The sequence below is a fragment of the Gobius niger genome, assembly GCF_951799975.1.
Source record: "Gobius niger genome assembly, chromosome: 2".
Classification (NCBI taxonomy): Eukaryota; Metazoa; Chordata; class Actinopteri; order Gobiiformes; family Gobiidae; genus Gobius; species Gobius niger.
The window spans coordinates 18,147,700-18,175,696 of NC_136853.1; the positions used below are offsets into that span (position 1 = coordinate 18,147,700).

Here is a 27,997-nt window from a genome sequence, read left to right on the forward strand (position 1 = left end):
ATAACACCTTAGGAGCACTTTGACGTTCGCGCAGTAATATCTTCATTTTACTGCGCGAACTGGAGACGAAGCAATACAGTTATCAATATAGTTTTCTGCCCCTTTTAAGTTACGTTTAAGTTAATGTTTTCATTACTTCACATCATTTTTATGTCTTCTCTCCTTTTAGGAATTGAGGTCAATGACATGGATATAAATGCCACAAAACCTGTTGAACCAAGCCCAATCTGTCTTTTAGAGTTTTGAGTTGTTGCCAGGAATATAAACAGCACAGCTTGCAGCAACACATGTGCATCCTCTATACATGCACACGCACACACACACGCACACACGCACACACGCACACACACACACACACACACACACACACACACACACACACACACACACACACACACACACACACACACACACACACACACACACACACACACACACACTGATCGATGCACGCTGCTGTATGAGAGCTGTGTGTGATGGGTGGCCAGCAGGGGGATGGGTCAGTGCTCTGCTGCCTGCTCGCTCTTTCTGTGAATTCTCACATTCTCATAAGCGCTGAGAGCAGCAGCTTATACTTGCACCGCGCTGACAGGGATAGTCAGGGATCAACATCTTTAGGCTTAAGAGACGTGCTCAACAATATTCTCCATTGCAAACATCTGCGATGTGGATTGTCTAAAATCTTTTTATCTTTTCATTTGGATCCCAAAAGTTAGGAGAAGAGGGAGGACTGCGCTTTCAAGGGCAGATAAAGTAAGTTGTTGAATTATATTGTGCCTTGATTTGACAACTATTACAATTAAAGAAATTGTTAATTGTTAAATGAATGACTGATTTTATTCTCAACACTGACAATAGCCCTCGGTGGCCTTAAAGTAAGCACACGTGTTCTTGTTTAATAAGGTTTAGTATTAAAAAAAAACCTCACCATTTGAACTATTGATATTGTAGTTGCTTTCAATATAATGACACAATGCAACTAGACCATTTTGCCATTGAACATATCATTGTTAAAGATAAAGAGACAATCAGAGACCACACTAATTAATGCATTGATTTTAGACAGTGGCTCCTGAATGCATCGCATGGCTGAGAATTTATTATAGGAGTCAGCTACTACTAAATAAAACAAATAAACAACAAATATTTTAGCCGTGCTGTATGTATACTGCTGGCTTCTATATTTTCGAGTAACTAGCTCAGTCGAGTGGTGTTGCTCCGCCAAGTGGAAGGAAGGAACAAAAAACACCTCACCTCATAAAGATACCTTTAAAGTGACAGAGTGTAAAAGTTTTACACATTTAACAGAATGCACAACTGACCTTCTGGGCATTTTGATATCAAGTAAGTAACATGAAATTATTAACATTTCTCAAGTCTCTCCCTTCACTGATCTCAGAAACTAATCAGAGTCTGGCAGGATTTGCACGAACCAATAAGACAAACAAACAAAAATATCAATTTGGCCTAAAAAGAAAAAAGACGAAAACAATAAGAGTCAGAGATAAATTAAACATAAATTAAAAATAAATAGAAAATTAAATAGAAAAAATCGTACATGCCCGTTTGTCCACACATACTAGACATTTATAGAAGATACACATGTATTGTGGACTCAAAATGGACCATGTTAAATGTTGGAAGGGTGCAAAAAAAAAAGGACTGGCTAAACCACTGCTTCCATAACATCCATATAAAAACACCTGTACTGTGACATGACTGTTTACACAGTGGTCCAGCTTTCCTTCCTTACAAATGGCAATGTTATCTTCTGCTGCTAGTCCGCCAAGTGTATTATCCAATTACGTTACAACAAAGTAGTTATGCAAACTATGCATATGCTAATCTTCAATGGACACTTAAGCTCAAGGTATGGCCACAGCTTGGCTGGAAATTAAACCGAAACTGATGTATTCAGGAATATCTAATATGAGTTGGATAGAAATATGTGGGAAATGTCATATTCTCAAACCTGAAGAAGAACATGTGTTCCAAGCGCAAACTACTTTTTTATTTATTCTTATTTTTTATTTAATCAAACTGAAAAATAACCAATGCAAATACCATGTGGCAACAGCAATATATGCTTTTATAGTTTATACTTTTACATTGCATTATTCATTCACTCCATACTTGTGGTAATCTACTATTGTAGCTACAGCTGTTTCAATTCTTCTCAAAATCCTGACTCTGAGCAATTACTGCCAAAAGATTGACTGTGGCAGAAACAGATGCTAAAATTCAGTTTAAATGGGACTAATTGCACAGCCTGAGTGCTCCCTATAGATTTATCAATAACTAAGTTTAATTTAGTTGGGCACTTAAACAAGTTTTAATTTTCCACAAATCTATTTTTTATTATTAACCTGCACATTCGGGGTGACACTAATCGCATTTATAAATGCAATTATTGGACAAAAAACAAACAAAAGTGAGCCTCTACAGGTCCTGAATATGACCAATACAATGCGTCTTCCTCTGGGCAATTTTCAAATTTAACAATGATGTGGAGTTCAACATCTTCAATTGCAATTATGCTTAAAATAAAAAAAATCATGATTCTTTGCACATTTAAGCGTCCAGGGGCTTTTGAGAGAAGACTGAAATATTAAGTACTAAAATCATACAAGAACATACAGTACAGTAAGAAAATGAAAGTATATATGAAAGTATATGACAGGCGTCATCCAAAGCGCTTCACACAGTATTTTAGGGGACTTGTACTTCATTCAGTCAACACACGACACTACCCACTGTAGCGACAGTTTCCCCTGGGGCAGACTGACAGAAGTGCGACACATCTGTGCCGTTGGTCCCCCTGACCATCACCATCCATTCACGCACGTACATCATTCATCCCATCAGTTTCCAACACCACCATGTTCTTAGTTGTATTGGAAACTGGAGTACTCGGAGGAAACCTACACAGACCCGGGGAGAACATGCAAACTCACAGAAAGGCCCATCAGGAGATCGAACCCGGAACCTTGTTGCTATGAAGCACAACCTCTCATTTAGTTGTTCAGAAAAATGGTGCAGCAAGAAAAGTCTTTGCAATTTGCTAAATGCAAATTTGAGTTATACACGACTTGCTACACAGTAAATGCCGTTTGTTCATCATTCCTGAAAAGAATGTCTGTAGAATAACATTTTGCAGAATACATACACAAACAAGAGTGTCTGAAATAGTATGGTATGGCTGTGAAAAGCTATAATCTGACAAGTGTGTGCATCTCTGCCCCCAGACAATACACTCGCCTTCCTTTCCCGAGAAGAGCACTTACACAAGGCTCTGGGTTAGTAGGTCAGGGACAACAGAAACAGTTTTGATTGGATTCAGGAAGTTTTTTCAAAGACCTCACTTTCATGTCAGTCTTATATATGTTTTTGTTCTGTGCAGAATGGAAAAGGAGCGCGGGTTTTATCGGCATGTGGATGTTGATGACCACGCTCACTACATTGTCGCCTTCTTCATCCTGGTGATTGGAACATTTGGCATCACCGGGAATGCTTTGGTTATGTACGCATTTTACTGGTAAGAATCAGCCGCTGCAAGGAAAAATAAACACACGCACTCACTAGTATGTCACAAAAGTCACAACGATGAAGATATGCTGATATAAAATAGGGACCATGGCGTAAATTGTCTAGCATTTAGAGATTAGACGCAGAATGCCATACCCAACAGAGGAGAGTGTTCGCCAAAGACAATATTAATTTGTGGGGGGATCACTGAACTGATGTATTACTTCCAGGATTTTGACCAAATTATTTGGGTTGTCCTAAACATGGAAATCAAGTGTTTATGCTCTTTGTATGGTACATTTCCAAATAGCAGAAAACGTAAATGTGCTCATCGGCAGGTAATCCCCCGACCAAAGTCACATCCTCAATCATGAAAATGGAAAGCTTAACAAAACCCAAGGTGACAAAAAAAAAAAAAAAAGATAATGTAGATTACATTCACCTCTACGTTGAGTCAGGGGTCCTAAAAAGATAACCAACAATGAATCTATGGATGATTGGCTGGACCGTATTAGTTGCCTGTAGAAAAATGTCAATGACTCGATTGTTATGCACAAAAAACAAAATAGCTCAATGTTGAAATTCCACAAAAGGACAAAGTCACCTCTGATACTTTATTTACTAGGAACAGTCAGTCCAGCACAACTGCAAAACTGAAGCAAATCTTAGTATGCGGTTTGCCCGACCTCTGTGTTGAACAAAACATAACTTTTGCTACAATAGACCTACGTGGCCTTTTTTAGAAGACATTAAATACTAGTACTATGAATACCAAAAAGTGTCATACAGCGTTGTCCCAATCGCTCAAAGTCATGCAGCCATTCCCCTGAAGGTGTTAAGATGTGTTTATAGCCACACCTGCCCTAATCCTAACCCCGGGGTATACTGATGGATGCAAGGCTGCCAATCAGCGCCATCAGCCCCTTGACCATAACCTTTTGACTCACACACCACATGTAAAACTGTTGCAAGGCAAGACCAGAACAAATACTTTTTAGGTCAAAGAGGGAAAGAGAGTAGAGCCAAAAGTGAGTCTGGGGCTCAGGGCAAGAGGACAGGGATCGACAGACCTGGACAAACTGCTGTGGGGTCCTGGGTTGGGTCACACTCATAAAAGCATTACTCATGATGAAGGACTGAATGGAGGAGGCAAATTAGCAAAGGACAGAAAGTATGGCAAGCTGCTTAAATGGAGGCCATAACATTCACTAACAATGTGTCTGAAAGCCTACCACATACTTCAGCTGACACACCACTTAGGTACCAACCTGTGCTTATATATCCACGCATCGCCGCTGCAACTGGATGGACTAGTGGGGAGGAGATCTCCCAGGGCTGGGGCAGAGGCCTGGGAAGCTGCCCACAGGCACTCAATACCAGGAATTGATTTTGTAACTGCTCTGGATAAATCATGCATAAATTCAATGCTTTAGTCTGCTACTTTTACTTACACAGTTACCACTTAAACCACATGCAGAGCGCAGATGCCACTGGCATAATTCAATTCAGGAAAATAGTATAATCAGGCTAAAAGAAAAAATAAATATGTAAGCAATTCAACTAGATTTGTTAATCTCAATCTAGTTTTTCAGTGGCAATTATGCATGTACAGCATGTAGCAATTTTGAGCTAGTAGTAGGATTCAATTAAATACATTTGATATTTTTTAGAGAATTAACAATGATGTTCGAGAGGATAGATGAAAAATAGGCAGCAGTCTGGATGTCTTATACAGGAGAAGTTTATTAACCATCGGTACGGGACCCGGAGACATGAACTCGAGACATTGCACTCGTCCTACCATTCAAGTCTGTCTATGCTTCCACAGAAAGGGGATAAATACGCTCTCAGAGCGTCAGACTGATACGCAAGCAAATTTAGTGGCTGAGAGTGGGCGCCTGAGCACCACAGTCAAGGCAACGACAGAGATAGTACGACTTTACAGCTTGACCCAGTATGATAAATAGTGATTTAATGTTATCCTCTAACAATATTGACTTTAATACAACAGCCACTATGATCTTTTAGTCTCTCAGAGTCTTTGTATCATTATTATTATTATTTTCTTGGACTGAAGAATTAGTTTGTACCCTTTAATTATCAGCTTTACCTTTATAAAGCAAACAGTGACAAGCTCTGGGAGTTCCTGAAATTGAGTGTGTTGTTGATCTATAAACAATATGCACTCCTCTTGGGTACGGCTACAGAGCAGAACCGAGAGGCAAGGGGCAGCTTAGCGTCTGACATGTTTTCTGCATTAAAAGCCAACCTCTAGTGACACACAAATCACTCGATGTCCACTCAACTCACACTTTGAGCAAATGCACTCTTTCAAGCACTGGTCAACTGCATGTCCTACTTTACGGTGGTAAGGATAACTTTACTTTGTTAGCTTTAACCTGAACTCATTTTGTGTTCAAAATGCCACTGAAAACCCTCAAAACAATGAAATAAAAGTGATCTTCAATAAGCATTTTACACCCTGCTGAACAGTGCACAGAACTGTACGTACTGCTGTGTAACTATATTCGTCAGACAGTGAGGACACCGTGACTGTATGCTCTATTTACAATTATGAGGAGTATAACATGCACATTGGTGTCCACTCTACACCATGGGTAAGCTGCACCTGCTAACAGCCTGCCTGTCCTGTCCTTGTCTTTACTGCCAATTTTCACCCTTGAACCATTAAACCATTGCACATGTTCCAAAGCCTTAATACATGTCCATTCAGCTAAAATCACTAAAGTCTCAAAGTCACATTTACTGGACAGCACTGATTTTTTTTAATCATATATATATATTTTTTAATCTATTTTATGCTTATGTTCTGTGTTTCATGTTGCACGAACAATAACACCAATTCTGATTCTGATTAACAACATGGTAATATAGCAGGATTGTAAAGAATGATAATTAAGGATAACAAGGGATAATGCATTTTGCAGCTCTGGTTCCAAATTGTTACCAAGGAAAGACTTAAATTTCTACTTAAAAATCATTTAACATACAAAAGAAAAACTTCTATTGTAGCTAGTAATTAGCTGGTAAACTCCATGATTCTCTTGTTCCATAGTTTGGACCCTGTACCATGCGATTTCCATCCACTGAATATGCTATTATTGTGCTGTAAAGTGCTGCCAGAATCAAAATCCGAATATGTTCTATTGCTACTGTCAGTGAAATGTTTTACAAATAAGGAATTTTCTTCGGTGCAATAGTTTATCATGAAATATCAACAATAGATATAATGAATTCGATGAAGTGGCCTCTGCAGTGCGGGGCAAGGAGCGGGTGTTGGGGTCCTTGGTGATGAAGGGGTTGGGGGAGCGGTGGTGTCTTTATCGAGCATAAGACGAGTATAGGCTGTGGGCAAGGCTCCTGTGGCTTGTCGCTTGGGGGGCTTTGGGCTTGGCGAGCTGGCGAGCTGCTTAAGCCCCGACACACCGAGTGAACTGGAGCTGAAGTTTGTCCGGATACCCAGATTTAGCCTTGCTCAGCTTCCTTGTAGCAGCATGTCTCTAGTCCACTATTGAATGTTGCCTTTCTCTTGCCGAATCTGTCTGAGCTTAGATGTGAACCTGGGCTTGTCTTTGTAATAACTCAGCCTGGTGCGTGTTGGTATGATGTGCTCTCTACAGAAGTGTGAGGTCACAGTGTCCGTGTAGCAGCCCTGAATACTTCACAGTTTGCTATCTCCAAACACATGCACAGCTCGTCCACAGCATTTTAAGACATTATAAGAAGTTGTCAGCTTGGCGCGCCACTTCCCATCGCACTCTCTTTCTCCCCTCTTTTTAACTACATACTCTGAATCACAAGCAGCAAAACACTTCTTGTTTTATGATAAGACGCCTCAAAAATCGAAGAGTTGACAGTTTGCACAGCGTGAGACATTCGTGGAGTTTATCGAAGCAGTTAATCGTGCAGCCCCATTGGGATTAGCGAGCCAGACTAACCAGACTACCCACTTCTTTCTGATCGAAAGAAAGTGGGTCTGGGCTCGTATCAGCCGAAAGTCAACCAAACCAATTAGAGCGGCTCACTCTGATTGGATACCAGTTCTAAGCCCCGCCTCTGCCTGGAGCTGCTGCACTTGGCTTTGTGTCCAGACTACTTTCCCGTTTACAATAAACAGAGGAGAGTGGCTAGTGTTGGATACCAATTAATTGAAGAAAAGTAAGCGTAACAGTCAAAAGGCACTCATTTAACTGTTATTGTAAATGATAACTTGTTATATGTTATTAAAGGATTCTTTTATTATTTGAAGTTGTTGAAGCTTGAATTTCCCTCTGTATGAAACATACAGGTATCTAATGTAGTGGTCTATAAAATCTGTAGTGCGGTTGTTTGACGGTATCTCCCGAGCCACTGGTGTCATCCTGAACGCTCATCCTCTGTCCATGCCCATATCAGTAATATCGCCCGATCTGCATATTTCCATCTCCGCAACATCACCCGCCTCCGCCCCTCCCTCACCCCCACTACAACTGGCAGTCCGGTCCACAGTCTTGTTACATCCCGGTTAGATTACTGTAACTCACACCTTTTCGTTCTCCCTCCAAAATAATTTCCACAGACTTCAGCTGTGCAAAATCTCTGCCATCCAAATCATCACCAGAACCCCTTCCGTCCATCACATCACTCTCCTGCAGCTCCACTGGCTCCCATCAAACATCGCGTTCAATATAAGATCCTTCTTCTTACTCTTCAAACACCCTCCATTCGTCCCCTGCCCCCAAGTCCAAACCCACTTATTTAAACAAAAATGTTCGATTTGTGTTTTTTTTGTTTTTGTGTCTGAGTGACCTTGGGTGCTTTCAAAGGCGGCGATAAATAAAATGTATTATCATTATTATCATTGTGGAGTAGAGTGAATGCACTAAAGGTAGTATTACTAAATCACAACATTGTGTCTTTCAGTAACAAGAAGTTAAGGACTCGTCCAAACTACTTTATCTTGAATCAGGCTATCAGTGACTTCCTCATGGCCTTCACGCAGTCTCCCATCTTCTTTGTCAACTCCCTCAACAAAGGATGGATCTTTGGAGAAACAGGTATTTGTTTTTACTCTTCTGCCTGCAGTTAACGACTATTTACAGCGTGTGCATTTTAAGGCTTCAACTGAACACAACACCATCAAGGTCAACTTTATTTCTATTGCACATTTACAAAAACAACAGCTGCTCAAAGTGCTTCACATACACTAGAGATACTAAAGCGCATAAAGGCATAATAAAACTAGAATAAGGAAATAGAGAATACATGCACTTGTGTAAAAAGAACGTGCAAACAGGTAAGTTTTAAGGGAGGATGATCTCAATGTTGCATAAAATTGAGATAATCGATTTATAGTCATCTGCGTATTGAACAATATGCAAATGACCTGATATTAAAGGAATTCCTAGTCCAGCACAGTCATCATTCAAATGTTCTCCTCATTTGTGTGTGCAGGGTGTAAAATATATGCCTTCTGTGGGGCTCTCTTTGGAATCACATCTATGATCAACCTTCTCGCTATCTCTGTAGACCGCTACATTGTTATTACCAAACCACTGCAAGCCATACAGTGGTCATCCAAGAAACGAACCTGCTTCATCATTGGCCTTGTTTGGAGCTATTCTTTTGCTTGGAGTCTTGCGCCACTTTTAGGGTGGAGTAAGTCGAAATCTTGTCATTGCCATTAAATCATGCAAGTAACGTAATGATGTTTTTCTATGACTTTAAGGCTCTTACATTCCTGAAGGCCTGATGACCTCTTGCACATGGGACTATGTGACGTCAACTCCAGCAAATAAAAGTTACACTTTAATGTTATGTTGTTTTGTGTTTTTCATTCCTCTGGGAATTATTTCTTATTGTTATATGTGCATGTTCCTGGCAATCCGCCATGCTAGCAGGTACTTATCTCCTTTATGATTGTTGATCATACAATAGAGAGACTTTTGACGTCTTCTATGAACTCTCCTTTCACAGAGATGTAGAGAAGCTGGGCTCTCAGGTGAGGAAGTCGACTCTGATCCAGCAGCAATCCATTAAGACGGAGTGGAAACTGGCCAAGATTGCCTTTGTTGTCATCATTGTGTTTGTGCTTTCCTGGTCGCCTTACGCCTGTGTCACTCTAATCGCCTGGGCAGGGTAAATATGTGCTTTCATCTAATGGCAACTTTCATCTGTCTGATTGCTGATGCAAATGTCCTTGAGAAAATTATAGGATTCTTGCTTGATTGAAAAGGCAAGCGCATGACTCATCTTTAATAATGGTGTGAGAGGAGTAAATGCACATTTCTATTAACACTATTAACAAGTGATGCCTATATGCATGACCTGTTATGTTGCGACATGTTATAGCAAAAGAAATGTTTTCATTGCTACATTTTTTTCAGATATGGAGGAATCCTCAACCCCTATTCCAAAGCTGTTCCTGCTGTGATAGCCAAAGGTTCTACAATCTACAACCCCTTCATATATGCCATAATTCATTCTAAATATAGGTTAGCAGTATTGTTATGTGCACGAAAAGGTGGTGCTACAAATCAGAGTTGTATCACTGGATGACATTTTTACAGGGACACCCTGGCAGAGAAGATACACTGTCTCCACTTCCTTACCCAAACCCAGAAGAGAGATGGCATGTCTAGTTCACACAGTGAGTCCTCTTTTAGAGATTCTGTGCTGAGCAGACAGTCCTCCAAAACAAAGTTTCAAAGAGTGTCCTCTATGTCTACAACTGACACAGTGAGTATTTTTGGTTTAAAATGTATATCATTACCAAAAGCTTAACAATGTAATGTGACACTATAATACCTGTTTTCCTGGAAAATACACCTAGTGCATTGGTCATTTATATTTCCGATTGTGTGTCATACCAGTACAAATCCTGTCACTTCTCTGACTTCACGAAAGTTACAATATTTGTAAAGTCCGATGGAGAGGAGGCTATAAGCAACACATTTACACGATGAACAGCAAATGAAAGTGTGATTACCGGTAGCTACATTTAGCAAGCGATTGTAATTATTGTCTTTAGCAAAGCACATTATATGATGTCTCCATGTTCCAAAATGATACAGCCCTAACACTTTGACCTTACCTTGTTTCTCATCCACGTGTAGCAAGTTTGGAGCGATGTTGAGCTGGACCCCCTTGAGAAGAGTAAATGCTTCTCTCTTTGCTCTCTGACAGAAAAAGGAAATAACACAAAAGGAAAATCAGATATAGGGGAAAATGGAAGCACACAGAAGAACCTCAGGTAGATTTACATATTAAATTCTTTTAACGCCACAACAATTAATAAACGGTTATATTTCTAGATTACCATCACAAAGCGGTGAGCAAGTCCTGTAAACGACTGCCTGTGGAATCTCGCAATAGTGCACTGCCTCAGGAGTCGGGAGTGAGGAATGAAGCAAGAAAGAGAAGAGAAAGCAGAGAATTAACTAACTCAGGGGAAAAAAACTGTAAATGGGATATCCTAGAAGCTGGTGTTACGTAAAAAGTGTAAAAAACACAGTGTAAAAAAAAACATAAACATCATTGCAGACATTCTTCTTTTACCAGTAAAGTGCACATTGTACAGCTTTTATACATGAATCTGCGTCCGAGGAAATGCAGGAACCGAAAAAGCTTTTGTGTCTGTGTGTTTTTAAATGCTGCCTCGTAACTGTGTTTACACTTTTCGCCATTCAAGAGTACACACTTATTCACTACTCAACCAAATACTTGTGTTGTGTTCGAATTGGGTTCCTTAAGTTGAAAAATGATAATGCAAAGCTCCTGGTATGTGTTCAAGCATCAATATTTGTTGCCTATATTGCTTGTACACTAGGCTGAAGTATGTGCAATTGTTTCATATTTTTTCAAGAGTCATATTTTTATGCTGCTGACATTAAAATGTATTGGAAACTTTTCTGGTCCACTGCAACCACTGACTTCAACTGCTTTTAAGAAACACACTGTACTGCTCAATTACATCAACTTTCCACGTTTCCCTTTTATATAACTCGTGGTGCTACAGATTCACATATTTCTTATTTTTTTTATATATATATATACAAAATTGTTGTTGAGTATTTATTGTGGAAAAATAAAGTTTTATAAGTTTCAGAACAACTTTGAAACAACTGCGTGCATTCAATCAATCTGTGCTCATCCATTACACCGGAGAGTGAACTGTTTGGACAGTTCAGCCTCGATAAATGCTCCCACTGCCTTTGATCTTGTGGCTCTAATTCCCAGATTTCCAGACAAGTTGACTTATCCAGTTATGTAAAAGTATAAAAGGCATGCTGAGGCTGCTCCAATGCACTGGTTCAATAGTTGTGCACAAGAGGATTTAGCTGCTGGGCTTTCTCTAGCCATATATCGACATTCACCATTAACCATATTATTGACATGACACATACAGTATGTGGGTAAACATGGCCTGTCTGCACTGCACAAACCTAATCTCAATGGGATGCACAGATGGCCAGTGTGGCACAACATGGAGCTGAGTGCACTGCATAGTAAAACTTGAAAGATTTGTTCCTTAGCACACACTGAAACATCAATAGGTCTCCACCCCCCAAATAGAGAATCATAATAATACATAATATTAATATGAAAACATGGAGGATGACAATGGGAAACCACTTTTTTCTATACAGAAGTGACATGACGAGAGTTAAAGGAACATACTGTGATATGTTGTTACCTGAGCTTAGACTTTAGAGTTGAGCGTGGTCGCTTCTAACTTCACCCCTGTTTGTAGCTATTGGAATACACTGGGAGAGGCCAAATGCTAACAACATCTTTATTCGTTATATGTGACTGAGGGCACGCACAAAGACCAGACAGGTACATATCAACTTGTCTAAGCTCAGGTAAGAACATATCTCAGTATGGAAAAAAACAGTGGCCTGTTCTTTTAAATAATCCCAGTGCTCATCATACGCGTAGTTTAAAGAAAGAAAAAAAAAATGATGGATGTAAAAAGAACGCCTTTAGTGTTATATTCTCGAAAACATGTAAAAAAAAAACAAAAAAAAAACAATACCTCTATCACCACTAGAGGGCAGACAAACACTGTTGCACATAAACCGCACAGCCTATCCATGTTAAGAAAAGATTATTATGTTTTTTTTTCTTGTCTAACACATCAATGTCTTCTTTCCAATAGTAACCTATGAAGTAAAGTGACAGAGCAGGTTCAGGTCGGGTATGGTACGCTTGCAAAGGTTATCCATGTTACCATACAAAGTCAACGATGACAATTATGGCGACAGTTTCAAACACATTTTTACTACTGTTGTCACAAAGGCTGAAGCTTTGAGGTTTGAACGACTTAAAGTCTTTGTTGGAGCATCATTTACCAACTCACCTGCAGAGACATGCCATGCTGCTGCTGCGCGCTCTGGAGCTCAGCCCTCCTCCGCCGGGCATGGGGCTGGGCTACACGCGGAAGTCAGACCCGCCACAGGACCATCTACAGGACACTTCACCAGAGAACCCGACGGACGAGGACGCACTCTCTGCTCTCCGCACTCCGCGCCGGCCAGGTACGTGACAGATTCGCTTTGTTTCAGCTGGAACAAACATGTTTCACCACTTTTTGAAGACTTTGCTTTCAAAAAAACTAAGTACGCTGAGGATGCGCTTTCTGTTTAATTTCTTGAATCGATTATTTGGTTGGTTTATGATACGATTAACGATTAACTGTTAACCACCAACCTAATGTAACTGCATATTCCACATTCTATGATAAGATATTCCCCCACAGTAATATTTATCAATAAATAAATCAATAAATAAGACTGTGCTGACATCTGTTCTTCAGACACTCTTTTCTTCTTTGCAGCATTAAACATGTTAGTATTTGTTTTATTATTGTTTTAACTCGTGATTATGATTACTCAACTTTTAAATTGAATCTACTAACTTTCTAACACTAACATTTGTGAACAATGTCAGACTCAGACTTGACATGTGTGTCACTTAAATCTGTGGTTGTGGTTGTGCAAGGAGAAAAAAACATCTGCATCCTTATCTTTATATCTCGCCCTCATGGAAACTGACTATTGTTTTCATAGACAAGACAGCACAGGTATTGTAGCATCAACAGGCTGGGCAATAGAGCTTTCACCTAACTGCTCTTGGTGCAATAATGTGATGGTGTGAGTTTTGTTTTGTTTTGATAGGGTATTGTTGATGTTAATAATGCATCACAGTTCATCAAATATCATTTTTAATTTTTTATAGCATGAAATAATGTGGAAATCTTGATATTTCCATAGAAAATGACTTAAAATAACATTAACATAGTTATTCAAATCACACCACATAGAATTTTACCCAATAAATACATTTGAAATACAAGTATTTATTTTATGACAGATATTTTTATCATTGAAAAATGCCTCATAAATGTAGAAACAAACATGTGCCTTTGCTGTGAGCGGCTCAGCTCTCCTAAGACATGGCTGTAACTTTACCGGGAGTGGGTACGTCCCCAGCTCGTCTCTATAGGAAGAGAATTTGAGATTTAAATTGGTTAGATTCTCTTCCAATTCCATCCTTTGATTACCCACAATAATAACCTTTTCAGTGTTGAGCTGGTCATTGGGGGCATGTTGTACTGATGGCAACAGTATAGTCCATAATGTCACACAGTGTGCCTTTAAGATTGACGTATATGAAATACAAACTTTACGTTTTACTGTAGCAACTGCATGAAGCTATTGACCCAAATGTAAGTTTACTTCAAAATGTTATGTAATGGAGTAATACCCGCCTGGTTGAAAGACATGAAAAGTCAAATATTGTAGAGTTGTTTGGCAAGTGTCGCAGTGGCCAGAAAAGTAGGAGTTCTTAATCAGTGTGAAAGTGCTGAAATATCCCAACAACCGCGAACGATAAGGCAAGACAGATCATGCTTCAAGTTGCTCAGAGTCAAGTTTATGTTGGCTCTGAGTGGCTCATAGTGACTCCTTCATGCTTTCCGCTAGTTGGGAACAGTGAAGGTGTGTCTGCTCAAAGCATGATATCATAACGGATTGCAAAACAAGTAGAGACACGAGATGACGAAATGGATGCTTGTTTTTTCCATATTTGGACAAGTGCATGATGCTGTGTGTGGAATAGAGTTTGGACGTGCGATCGCCGCTGCAAATATCAGTTTCTGGTGTCGAGTCTGGTGACTTTGGTGGCTTTCGGAGGTGTCCCAGTTTACCACGAAACTTAATCTGTTGGAAGCTGCTGTAAATAGTTGACATGGATAGAACAAAGGCCTCTGTTTTCCCCAAGGGTGAATTTTCCAAGTACAAATCAGTATTTAACAATAGTTTGAGCTCCCTGTTGTGCCACTGCATAGAGCTGCAGCTAACATTTTTCTTCTCAAGATTAACTGCATTATTTATATCATTTTGATTTTATTCCTGCTTTTTTTGCGTATTTATTGTATTGTTGCCCAGTGTTGGCAGCATAACCTCTTCTTTCAGCAAATAGCAAGTCATAATATAGTCAGTGTATGCTCATATAAAGATTAGCCTTTCTCACTCACAACCTATCTGACTCCTTTACACAACTCTAGGTTTGTCTACTCCCTTTTATAAGTATGCTTCCTTCAGGCATAGTCCTGGTTGTTGACTCCATTGTGTTTGAGCAAGAAATGAACAGTAATGCACTTCAGCTCACTTCCCCCATGGCATAAAGAGTCTTTATAAGGATATGTGGCCCATGCTCTACCCAGCTGGCATGTTTGCATTTGTCTTAAACTAACTGCCTTATGTCCAATTAGCTTGTGCTTCGTGACACTCCCAGTGACCATTTACTGTACAATATATTCTTAGCTCGGAGCTCCTGTCGACAGCGCGCAAGCTATGCATAACAGTGTTTGCAAGTCAGCCATGGTTGTCACGTTTTATGTCAACACGCAGACTTCCTGTTTAGGGCAAAGGTGAGCTGACACAACAGAGCTCCTGTGTGTAGTTCACACACTGAGCAGTGCACGACTAACAGTGTCTGTTTTTACTCTGTTATTTTAGTAGCTGAATAATAAACATAGGGGCTGGACAATATATTGCCACATTATGTTTTTGTAAAAAAACATAGGATTGTGACAAGGCACTTTGTTTTATTCTTGCAAATGTATGTTACGGGAAACCTGTTCCTTATCTCTGAGCTCAAAATGCTTGTCACCCGTCCATAAGGTGATGTTATTGCCCTTTGTGTCTATTAGGTCCAGACACCATCCATCACCATACATGTTCTGATACTTTCAGGGCTATTGCTTCCACAAAAAAATGAGGGCCATTCTTTTTGTTCTACCTTCAGTCCCTCTGTGGCTGAAGAGTTTGAGTCCAGCCATACTTTTACTATTGCTACTATTATTACTACTTCTGCTATGATTACTCTACTATTTCTACTACTATTAGTCTACTACTAATGTTACTATTACTATTATTTGCACTTTACTAGACACACAGGCCAAGCCAAAGTGCATAGTGGTGTCATGTGCAAAAAGATCAGTCACACAGCTGATGGGACAGTCCTCACAGTAAACAAACGCTTATCTGTGCTTTGTGCTTCAGAATTCGATGAGTGTCATTCTCCACAGTTTACAAGAAGACACACAGACGACAGCCTAACTTTATCCCTGTGTAAATGCCAAAGCTCTTCACACAAAAGCCGCCTCAGAGTTGTCAACAACAGCCAGTAGCCAAATGAGAACCATTATTAGCTGTTTCTGCTTCTCTCATTTAGTCAACATATGTAAAGTGCCACCTTTGCTCTGCCCAGTCCCGTCAGATCTCGAAAACTAAGTAGGGTAGGGCCTAGTTGGTACTTGGATGGACGCTTCCGTCAGTGAAAGAATAATGCACAAAGTTGTAAAGCAACTGAGCATCTGGAAAAGAGCGATTCAAGTCTAATGCATCATTATTATTTATTATTAAAGGGCCATAGTGTGTCTGCAAGTATTACAACATGATACATTTCCCAAGTTATGGATGTCGATGCAATTTTGCTGTGGGAAAAAATGAGCATCAAGTCACCTTTAATCTTTCATATCAAAGAGTGTTTAGATTCCTCACAAGTTTATGACGTCTGTGACATGATGATAGTAATCTTGTCCAAATAACATGTCGTGGCTATGACTTAAAACCTTCATATTTAGTCTGCATGTCTCATGTCTCATCTCTTGTTATTTTGTGTCTTTATTTATGTGAACAGGTACAGTTTGGCCCTGTATCCTAGTGGTTCAAGACCTTTTTCTTTGTCTTGCATATTGCTAAAACTCCTGGGTGTTTGGAAAAATATGAATCCTCATGTGTATATTTAATTTTGTCCCCCCTCCTCCGGTTGGGAAACATAAAGATCCACCATCCGACATGAGTTACAGTTTAAACTGCCCTTGGTTGTAAAATGCATGTTTGTCGAGCACAGAAAATGTGAAATTACAGACTAGTAAAAAAATTGACATGACAAGTGTAGGCGCTTTTCTTTTTTGACTGTGATGTGTTGTCTGTGTCCAGGTGAACAATGAGCAGCAGTTACAGCGTGACCCTGGCGGGGCCTGCTCCGTGGGGCTTCCGGCTTCAAGGGGGCAAGGACTTCTGCCAGCCCCTCACTATATCCCGGGTGAGTGCCGCACACAGCCTCCACTCATGACTGTCTCGTCTCAGGAATGCTGCTCAAAGCACTATGCACTTGGTGACAGAGTGAGCATTCATCTACGCTTCTGGTTTTAGACGCTTTAGTGGCTCCTGTCATTCACTGTTGTATTTCTGACCCATCTCCTCTCAGTGCTGTTACCATTATCACAACAAGCTAGCATAATGATGACAGTACTGTGCCTCCAATATGAAATTAATATTGTAAATTACACCTGATTGATCAACATTTTTTTTTAAATATACCTAACTTTAGCGAATATCTCGCCTCACAGCACGAAAGGTCAGTTTCAATCCGGAACCAGAGCGAGTCATTCTGTAGTCTCCCGGTGTGTGCCTATAATTCTCTGGGTGCTCTAGCAAGTTAGTAAGTGCTTTATTTGTCATTGTACAACCGTACAGCGAAATAGTGGGCAGGTGTTAGTCCTGAGTCCCTGCGACTGAGCCGCGCCACCACTGTGGGCCAAACATGCAGGTCAGGGAAACTCTAGCACCCGGAGGAAACCTGGCTGGTTGCCTTCAGTCTCCTCTGATCCTCTGAAACGGTGCAGCACCTCCTGGTTTGTCCCCGTTTCAGAGCGTGGTGTCCTGCACTGGTCAGCTCCACCTCCTTCCTCTTCCCCCTGTAGCTCCCTCTGCTCCACAGCAGTCTTTCACCATCTTCTGGGAAGAGCTTAGCAGTTCATCTGTTTTGTTCTCCAGTGAACGTCCATTAGCCAGAGCAATATAAGGCATGTGTGGCTTAGCTGTGAGTCTCGCCCGGATACCTCCTCGTTTGTCCCTTCATTGTTTCCTGTAGCTCCTCGTGTGACACCTCCACTGTGCCGCAGGTGTAGGTGTAGTTTCCCATACCACTAAAAACATGTACAATAGTTTCCTTTCTGAGACCAGGCTTTTCCTTATAGATATTCTGAAGTTGCAGGACTTTACTAAATAAATAAGGTCAGATTAATGAACAGGTGAAGCATTATTAGAATGTGATGATTAGATATCTGATCAAAATGGGTGACAACATGATATTGGATTATAAACCTAAAACATATTTAGGGAGAAGACTTGTTTATATACTTGTTGAGTTAACTATCTTGACCGAAAGGATTTCTTTTTTTTATAATTCAAATATTTATTGTGTTTTCATAGACATGGTACATGTTTCCAAAAACAGTCTTTACAATAAAGAAAATGAAAGAAAAATGTAAATACATGGTCTGGTCTAAAACAGGTTCATTCTTTTATTTATTTATTTTAGCTAGGGTGTCCATTTACTTTTATATGATCCCAAAATCTGTCCCATGGTGACACATTGTCCCCCTCCTTCAAAGAGTCGTCCAATCTTCTTAGCATACATTCATATGACACAATTTCAGTCATCGCACTGGCCCATTCCTGTATGCTTGGGGCCTTTGGTGCCTTCCAATGTCTTAAAATAATTCGACAGGTTGTTATTAAACCCATAGAGATCACAGAGAAATATTTTCTAGAAACATTTGGCAGGCAACTTTTGTCTCCTAACAAACACAGCTCTGGACATGATGGTATGTTTGAGCCAAACCAACTGCTTAAAATACTTAAGACCCTAACCCAGATAGGTCTGACTAATGCACAGTCCCAAATACAGTGAATAAAAGTTCCCTTTTCACTTCTACATTTCCAACATAGGTCGTTCCCCAGTAGTTTCATTCTATATAATCTTGATGGAGTAAAATAATACCTGTGCAATACTTTATAGTGTATAAATTTGCTTCTGGCCTCTCTTACATATTTACCACACTCTGCAACTATTTTTTCCCACTTGTCTGGTTCGTATTCGTGACCGAGGTCTTTTTGCCAACTCAATTTCAGGCTATCAGAATCAGTACTCATGGCAAGAGTAGCTACTTTATAGAACTGAGAAGCTCTGCGTTTTAACAATGGGAGCTTCATATAATTTGTTATTTGATTATCACTTAAACTACATGAGACTGAACTAATACAACTTCTTATCTGTAAATATTTCCAGAAATTACTTTTACCCATCAAATCATATTTCTGCAACAGCTGGTTATATGATAACAATATACCATCTTCATATAGATCATATATAGTGTTTATACCTTTAGAGGACCAATGCTCCCAATACAATGACTTTTTCCCAATACGAAGTTCAATATTATGCCACAATGAGGAATATTTTTGAGTTGTATGTTTAAGTTGAAAGATTTTGTGAGCTTTTACCCATACATCTTTGGCGTGTGATATAACTGGATTCTCGATATCACATTTTTTTTGTGTTAACATCTGTATAGGCATTAATGGGGAGCATATCTCCTCCTCCACTGCGATCCAGGGGACCTGGGACTCATTCTTATGCCAATGCTTGGCTTGCTTTGTCATTTCAAAGGCCAAATAATACAATCTTAGATCAGGGAGCCCTAACCCCCCCTTTTCCTTATGTGCACATAGTTTACTCAATTTAATCCGAGGTTTTTTCCCACTCCAGAAAAAATGTTTTATGATGTCATCAAATTGTCTGAAGATACCTGACGGCACTCCGAGGGGTAGCATCATAGTGATGTAATTAAATTGTGGGACAATTATCATTTTTATTATATTTACCTTTCCCCACAGTGAAAGCTTTAATTTATCCCATTTATCCAGGTTTGTTTTAGTCTTCATAAGTAATGGATTGAAATTAAGTGCAATCATATCTTCAATATCTTCAGACAATCTAACGCCCAAATATTTGACCGAAAGGATTTCTTAAAGATTAAAGGTTGTAGCCACGTCGAGACACTGTCATTTTAGTGATCCCGATAAGAGCGGTGTGAGGTGCAGACTTTCCTGGCGGGTCTCCCTGGCATTAGTCCTGATGCCAGACGCTGAGGACTTGTTCCTCAAAGGCTGTGTGGCTGTAACCTGAGAGTCTGGTGCGGTTCTGTAATAACTATTTGGGACCTTCGGGACACATAATGTGAGGATGAAAGGAGTTAGCACTGGCTTCCCATACACAAAAGAAATATATTAAAATATATTTCTGAGTATCCAAAATATATGCCAAATATGTGGCAATATATTAGCATTTCAGACAGTGTCTAAGGAATATATTCTGAAATATATTGAAATATATTGAAATGTATTGTGATATTCATCCACTTATATTTTACATATATGGGGCAATTTCTAACAGATGAAATATATGTTTGATTGCACATCAATGCACTTCCCATAGTCTAGTAAGCTATACCACAATCATGTTTCTGTGGAAACTGCCAGTTTTCTCAAACCTTTTCTCTCATCCCCACTATACAGTAGATATCATTGTGTTACCGTCCAACCTCTGGATATATTGAGAATTGGGTCAAGCAACATGTGCAATAACCCCTTTGCAAAACACAAAAAAAATACACGCAATAATCTGTGTTTACATCACTTTATCTGTGTCACTTTATCTGTCACTTATCAGCCACGTGCACTAAACTATGACTGTAAACCTGCACTGCTAATACTGACATTTTTTTGTTATAGCCTGTTTATTTTATTTTTTACTGTCTATACTTTTTGTCTTGGTAGGCATTGTATATAAGATAACACTTTTTACAATTTAATTGATATTCATTAATTTAATATTTGGATTTAAAGTCTAATTAATATTTAATTGCCACAAATTTTTTTTCGCACTGCAGTGATTTGACGCGCTCCGTCAGGAAGCCTAAAAAGCATGTGGCTAATTACCATATGTAAACATAGATGCGCGGCTTTTACACAATGATTTTTTTTTTTACCCCGGCCCTTTCTTATTGCTTAATACACAAGATGTCAAAAAAACAAAAACAAATTAAAAATAACACAGATACATTCAATGCTCGGTATAAGAACGCGCGTGTGTGTGTGAGTGTGTGTTATTTCCTAAAGTAAACCAATCTTAGAGCTAGTTTGTTTGAAATATTTGTGGCGCGAAAGCCAATTGGCTCGTACACCTGTTGTGGGCGGAAGGAACGGAGATGGGCGCTCGTGCGGTGCAGTTGTGTGGCAGTTGCGGCCAGTGCGGAGAGCGGCGGTCGCTCCGGAGACACGGAGAGAGAAAAAGTTCTTCCTAATGTGCATTCTTTTCGGACCTGGACCTAGCGAAGTGGAAAGGACACAACATCGACTAAGCCTTGGGTGGGAGTAGTCGAACCAAACCAAAAAACAAAACTGAATCCTTGGACGAGAGTGAAATCCGGGCAGAGAACCGTTAGCTGGCAAGCTAAGTTAGCATACTTGTGCTAACGGCTAGTTTCATCTAACGACCTATGGCTGGCTGGCATTTACGTAAGTATTTTACTTTACTGAATATATTGGCACCGTGTCGCTCGCTTGCAATCAGTCACTCGCATTTTTTTCTACTGTCTCCAGGTTGCTATATGCAAGTCTAATAAATGAGCTAAAGATATTTTTTTTTTTGTGATAGTTAGAATTACAAATTCAATTAGTTTGCCACTAAATTGTGCCGAATAGCCATATTTTTTTAATAATTTGGACTGAGACATGTAATGTACAGAACAACTATACATTGGTGCTAGACATTATTAAAGGGGGGGTATTATGCAAAATCGACTTTTTCAAGCTTTACATCATGTTATTATGTCATTCACTCATTAAAAACATGCCTGAAGTGTTGCCTTGGCACATTCATGTATTTTTGAGTAATCTGTAAAAACTCTGATGGCGGCCATTTTAGTGATAGGTTTGCTTGAGTCCTCCTAGGAACGCCCCCACCTCCTGGAGACGCCTCCGAGCTTTTGTCACCAGCCGAGTAACCAACCACTGCTCCTCAGCAGAACCCCCTCCCCACTGATGCCACAGACAGCGTGTGGAGGGGGCGTAAAGAGACAGAGGCCTATTTCAAGACATTCGCTACAGCCATTTTTAGAGAGCAATTTTATACAAGGCAGATATTCTAATTTACTGCATTGACAGACCAACAGAAGGTTTCGTCATCATTGTAGTGTGATATAGACTGGTGCTATGTGATTGAAAAAAGCATAATACCCCCTCTTTAATGCCTTGCACTAAATGCATTATTGTGTTATTTTACCTGTATTATAGTGTCTTAAAATCAAAATTTGAATATTAGAATGCTTTGCGCTGTTGTTAAATTTGGTTATGCATTAGTGAAATGGTCATGTTATTTTATTTAATTTATTTAAGCCAAAAATAGTTTTAAGTGTGTGTCTCTGAGACAGACTGTGTGTCAAGCCAGCACAAACCTGGTAAATATAAGTATTACTATTTTCTTACCTAATTTGCTAAGAGTATTGCACTTTCATGCTGCATTCAATCTCGATGCATCTTGCAATCATTTACTGTTTATGCTTTTACTATAAATAATGTCCTATTTTGATTTGTCACAAAACTAGTTTTGGAAGGATCTGAATGCTGTCCACAAATGGATGAGGACCAGGGTGGATGTCAATTTGAGGTAAGTTAAAAAAAATGACAAAGAAAACTAATGGACTGTTATATACTGTATCAATCTATGTTTTGGTTTATGTGCTTAAATCGACCTTGCCTCCAGTGTCTCCGTACACTGGTGTATGAATGAGAATGTGAATGGGTGAGTTGATGTAAAGTTTTAGTGCCGAAAAAGCAGGTAGAAAGGCGCTATATAAATGTGCCCATTTAGAAGGACAGTAACTTCAATCATATCTGTGTCATATTGTTTTAAATCAGCCTTTTCTGTCTGTTTGTAAGGCCAACTTTTTTTTCTTTAACAAGGTACTGGCAGACAGGAAACTGCGTGCCCGGCAAGGTGTGCAGGGAAGAAGAGATGGCACCAATGCAGTCGAGGTAGAAGAGCCAGGCAGAGGTGATTTTCAACACACAAAGTAGTGTAATAATAATAATAATAATAATAATAATAATAATAATGCATCGGTTTTATAGAGTGCTTTTCTGGACACTCAAAGACACTTTTCATTGCATTATTCATTCACTCCATGCTTGTAAGGTTTACCATATACAAATGTCGCTGACTGCAGGCACTGGAAATGTGTTGGATCAAAATACTTCTCTGAATTCATTTAACATGAACACACATTATCCTCCAGTGATGTTGTGCTCAATCCATACATTTTGAGATGTTTGTTGTACTAATCTTCGATAGGAAAGTAACCACAGTGGAAAACCAACGGCCGACAAAAAGTCCAATCACATGTGATATGTCGCTTCTGTGCACAGAGCCTCTTGGATGCCCAATGATTGGCATTCTTCTCAGCAGCGACTCACGCAGCCAGTGACCCCACATTGAGGACCCTGGAGAGGAGGAAGACCACAATCTGAGGCACACAAGACTCTGCTCAAGGCAGCAATCAAAGCTCACAAATAAGGTAAGTACAGGAAAGCCAGTCCTGTACACTGCGGTTTTACATAGTAGGTTGGCCAACTGAAACTCAATTTTGTCAATGCAGTGCTGCACATGAACAGTGAGGAGGCTGCAGATGAGAACACTGGAGACACAGAGGGAGGACTGAGCTGGAGAAACGGACAATGCAGAGCCAAAGTGACTTTCTGTGTGAACCATAGCCAGGTGAAGGAACATTTGTGTGTTTTCTTAAAGCCTTTTTTTAAATGGTAAATGGACTCCACTTATATAGCACTTTTCTACCTTTATCAGGCCCAAAGCGGATACACCTCCCTCTCGCTCTCTCTCCTCCTCCTTCTCTCACCTCATCAAAACAGTTGATCAAATCTGCACATGTTCAATCCACATCCCTGTGCTCTATTGTCAATGTCTTTGAGCAGTGACGTCATATTGACAGTTTGCAGACTGCTGAAATTCATATTCTCAAAGAAGAAAGTGCAAGCACAAAACATATTTGTATTCGCAAGTGAGAAATCAAACACACGCTTCCAGAGCCTATATTTGTAATTACAAAATGCCATGTCTTTTGGGTTTTTTTCTACATGCACGTCATAATTGACAGTAACCTACCCCATACAGCTTGCTTAAACTGTCCATAGAATTCCAGGATTTCCAAATCGTTATTAGCTGTTTTTTGCTGAATTTCCTGGGGTACGATATTACTGCGCGGATGTCTAAGTACTTCAGGTGTTATTACGCTTCACAATATACTGCCCCTTTTTATCCTCTTAGAAAATCAACATGTTTAATTTCGTGTAACTAGAGTTGGATCATGTAAAGCCTCACAAAGCACAAAGACCACACAGGTACACATCAACATGTTTTAGCTAAGGTAAGAAAATATCTCGGTATGTAAAAACTGTGGCCTATTCCTTTAACTTTCATTAAAAGTGACTCTTCTTCATATCCAGAGCGTTTCTAACCATTAACCATTGCTTAAATGCTCCAATATTTATCTAGTTTTAGACCTGCGCCACTCAGACTCCAGTTTAGATCTTTTTCCAGTGCTCCAAATGACTTTCTTTTTTCTTGGGATCTGTGATGGAGTTTCAGCTGTGCTCAAGGCTGGTCTCTTTATATTTTGTGCAGAATCTATTCTCAATGTTCAAAAGTTGCCTGTTTACAGCAAGAAACCAAAATCGAAGTCTGCTGCTTGTGCACACACATTAGTGTCACACGCTAGTACCTCACTCCGAGGCACTGACTTTTGCAATGACAGTACAGGCATAATATTGCTGGAGCATGTTGGGGGGGTTAAAATTTATAAATTTAACATCCGTAGTGCCCCTTTGATCATACTAACTCTGAGCTCACACTATACTGACTAACACACACTCCTCAGCACTAACAAACACATCCCAACACACTACACTACATACCTGCTCGTGGAATTTCAGCACTTTTTACATGTCCCTCTATGTTGTTATGGACCTTTTTTTTTTTATTCTCTCCACCACTGGTAGACGATAAGACTTTGATTGCCCTGATTATTTTGTGTTCTTAGTCGGGAAATCAAAAAGGGACACTTACGCAGACCAAAAAGATCCTCTGGACCCAGAGGCCCTCAATGCAATAATTGGTAAGTTGATGATTGAACATTTTCTCAATCAGATCACTTGTCAAATGCATAATCATTTAAACACAATGTCATGTCTATAATCGCACACACAGAGAAAATAATTGTGTGCATGTTCTTGACTTAGACCGCTAACACCTGGAAACACTGCAAATGACTTTATTAGTCCTTACACTTAAACAAGGTCTCTCATCTTCTTCATTCTCAGAGGCAACAATGAGAAGATTCCCACAGGCTTCCCGGGAGCAGCAGGGCTCAGCTTTTAGCAGAAAAGTTGCAGAACTCCAGTTCAAATTTTTTTTTTTTTTATCTGTTTGAACATCAAACATTGACTGTAATGTACAGTACATTGATTAATACATTTATTTGAGTAAATATCCAATGTCTTGAAGTGCTTTAATTATATTGATGCCTTTTATGTTTAACAGATATATTGTATATTTTAATGTCTAAATATATTTCCCTATACATTCCCATACAAGTCAAAATTAATTTGTACATGCGTTGCCATATATGGCGATATGTTTCTTAATGAATTTACATATTATGTCAAAAACATTTCTCCCTATATTTACATATATGTTGGAAATATATTCCCATATATGTCAAAATACATTTCTCCTTATATTTACATATATGTCGGAAATGTATTCCCATATAAGGCAAAATACATTTCTCCTTATATTTACATATATGTTAGAAATGTATTCCCATATAAGGCAAAATACATTTCTCCTTATATTTACATATATGTTAGAAATGTATTCCCATATAAGGCAAAATACATTTCTCCTTATATTTACATATATGTCGGAAATGTATTCCCATATAAGGCAAAATACATTTCTCCTTATATTTACATATATGTTAGAAATGTATTCCCATATAAGGCAAAATACATTTCTCCTTATATTTACATATATGTCGGAAATGTATTCCCATATAAGGCAAAATACATTTCTCCTTATATTTACATATATGTCGGAAATGTATTCCCATATAAGGCAAAATACATTTCTCCTTATATTTACATATATGTCGGAAATGTATTCCCATATAAGGCAAAATACATTTCTCCTTATATTTACATATATGTCGGAAATGTATTCCCATATATGTCAAAATACATATATATCCTTATATGTCAAAATATATTTTGAAATATATTTTGACATATAATGCCATATACTTTTTAAAATATATGTTTAATATATTTTTTTGGTGTATGGGTTGGTTTAAGTTCTAATTGGATGGGAGAAGTGTGGCTGGAAAGATGGTGATAGAGAATTTATATTATGTACTGTATGTAGCTCACTGGGAGAGGGAATATTCTCTGTTTTCATTCTGTTTTGAGAACAACTGACAAAACTATGAATGAATGTGTTACATTTATTCCTTAGCTTTGGCTTTATTACAGCATTTTTTCTCTTTTAGGCTTCGTTGATGTGCCAACCTCAGTTAGATGCAACCCCTCAGTGATTCTGTGATATATTTTGGCTTCTTCCTACATGGATATAGCGTTGTTATAGGTGGAGCATTAGAGAAACAGCCAATGCGAAATTATATGTGTGCACTCCTCTACCCGGCAGTGATAGCGCGAATGAAAAAAAATCAGATGTCAGATGGAAATGTTTTGCTTTATATTGCAATAACACTGGTCCGAACTTGTCTTTTCTGCAACATGGGATTGAGCAGCTTTGTGTGCAGAGAGTTCATTTCCTGCTCTCCCTCTTATGACAGTCTAACCTTTGTGTCAGGACCAAGAAGCTGTTTATTTATCACAAGGATCAGTAACAGAAATATGCAGCATACATTGTGTCCAAGTAGGAAGAGAGAGGCATTTGTCAGATGTCACACTCTGTACTGTGTTATCAAGTTTATGGTCCATTAGCAAAACAGGCAGCTATATTTAGCTCCCAGTTTCTGTCTGTTGATGATGCACAGAGCAGTATAGTTTGATTATGTGTTTAAGGTTAGCTTACACATACACAAAGGTTATTTTACACATAATACTCCTATAGCTTAAAATGGGTTTATACTACTTTGTTCTATGTGACAGTCTGCTATAATCAAAGCTCTGTTTACTTGGATCAGATTGTTGTCTATTTTGTGCTTAACTTGAACTGCATTCTGAATCTTTAGTAAACTTTCCAGAATACTAACTTACTAATGATTACCTATTGAATTGCTCATTAAACTCAGTCATGTTAAACTGGTAGCTGTTCTTGCACGTGTTTCTTTATAAAACCAGCACAATTCAAATGAAATGTAAAAGCACGACAAATAAAAAGCGCAGTTCTTTTACAGGCTGGGTTTGTGCGATGTTTCTGCGGGCCGTAAAAGTGTTGACTAACTCCTCTGTCACGCGTCACTTCTGTGTGAAGTCGTCTACGTCTGGGCATGCTGCAGTCTGGCTCATCTCGCAAACATCTCATTCTTTTTCATTCTGGACCTGTCATGCTAATCCGACTTTGTAAGCCGTTTTAACCGTGTGATACTGTTCCCCTTCATCATATTATTCGGCTGCAATCGTTACACCTGCTGATGTCACGAGGTGGGGCTGCACCGTGTTTTTAAGTCTAGAGATTTTAAATAGACTTCTTCTGGTTATTTCAAAAGGCCTCCCTTACATATTGCTCGTCAGTGATATTTGAGACAGCCTGTTTTTGTGCGTCTCTTATCTATACACAATCATTTTAATCCAAGCTGATGCTCGAGATGATCCTGCAATTGCTCTTAATGTTTCCCATATGCCTCTGTCCCATGAATATTTATGCAGCGCACGGTTGACTGATCATGAGGGCAGCACTTCCTGTTTACTAACGAGAACCAAAAATATTTCTTTAAATTGAAGGTGAATCAGGA

General features: G+C 39.2%; 2 protein-coding genes across 2 annotated transcripts in view; both read left to right on the plus strand.

Annotated features, from left to right (window-relative positions):
* The first annotated feature begins 572 nt into the window (after positions 1-572).
* opn4xa (opsin 4xa) lies at positions 573-10,945 on the plus strand. Its single transcript, XM_079551820.1, has 10 exons — positions 573-753; positions 3,401-3,535; positions 8,449-8,582; positions 8,980-9,183; positions 9,254-9,425; positions 9,502-9,663; positions 9,912-10,019; positions 10,095-10,263; positions 10,641-10,777; positions 10,839-10,945. Exons 2-10 carry the CDS (start codon positions 3,402-3,404, stop codon positions 10,870-10,872), a joined length of 1,254 nt encoding a protein of 417 aa, XP_079407946.1. The 5' UTR covers positions 573-753; position 3,401; the 3' UTR covers positions 10,873-10,945.
* Positions 10,946-17,041: 6,096 nt separating this feature from the next.
* pdlim5b (PDZ and LIM domain 5b) overlaps positions 17,042-27,997 on the plus strand; it is a 39,179-nt gene continuing 28,223 nt past the window's right edge. Inside the window, exon 1 of the mRNA XM_079581139.1 lies at positions 17,042-17,142. Coding sequence (XP_079437265.1) covers positions 17,044-17,142 — 99 coding nt within the window. The 5' untranslated portion in view covers positions 17,042-17,043. The remainder of the gene's footprint in view (positions 17,143-27,997) is intronic.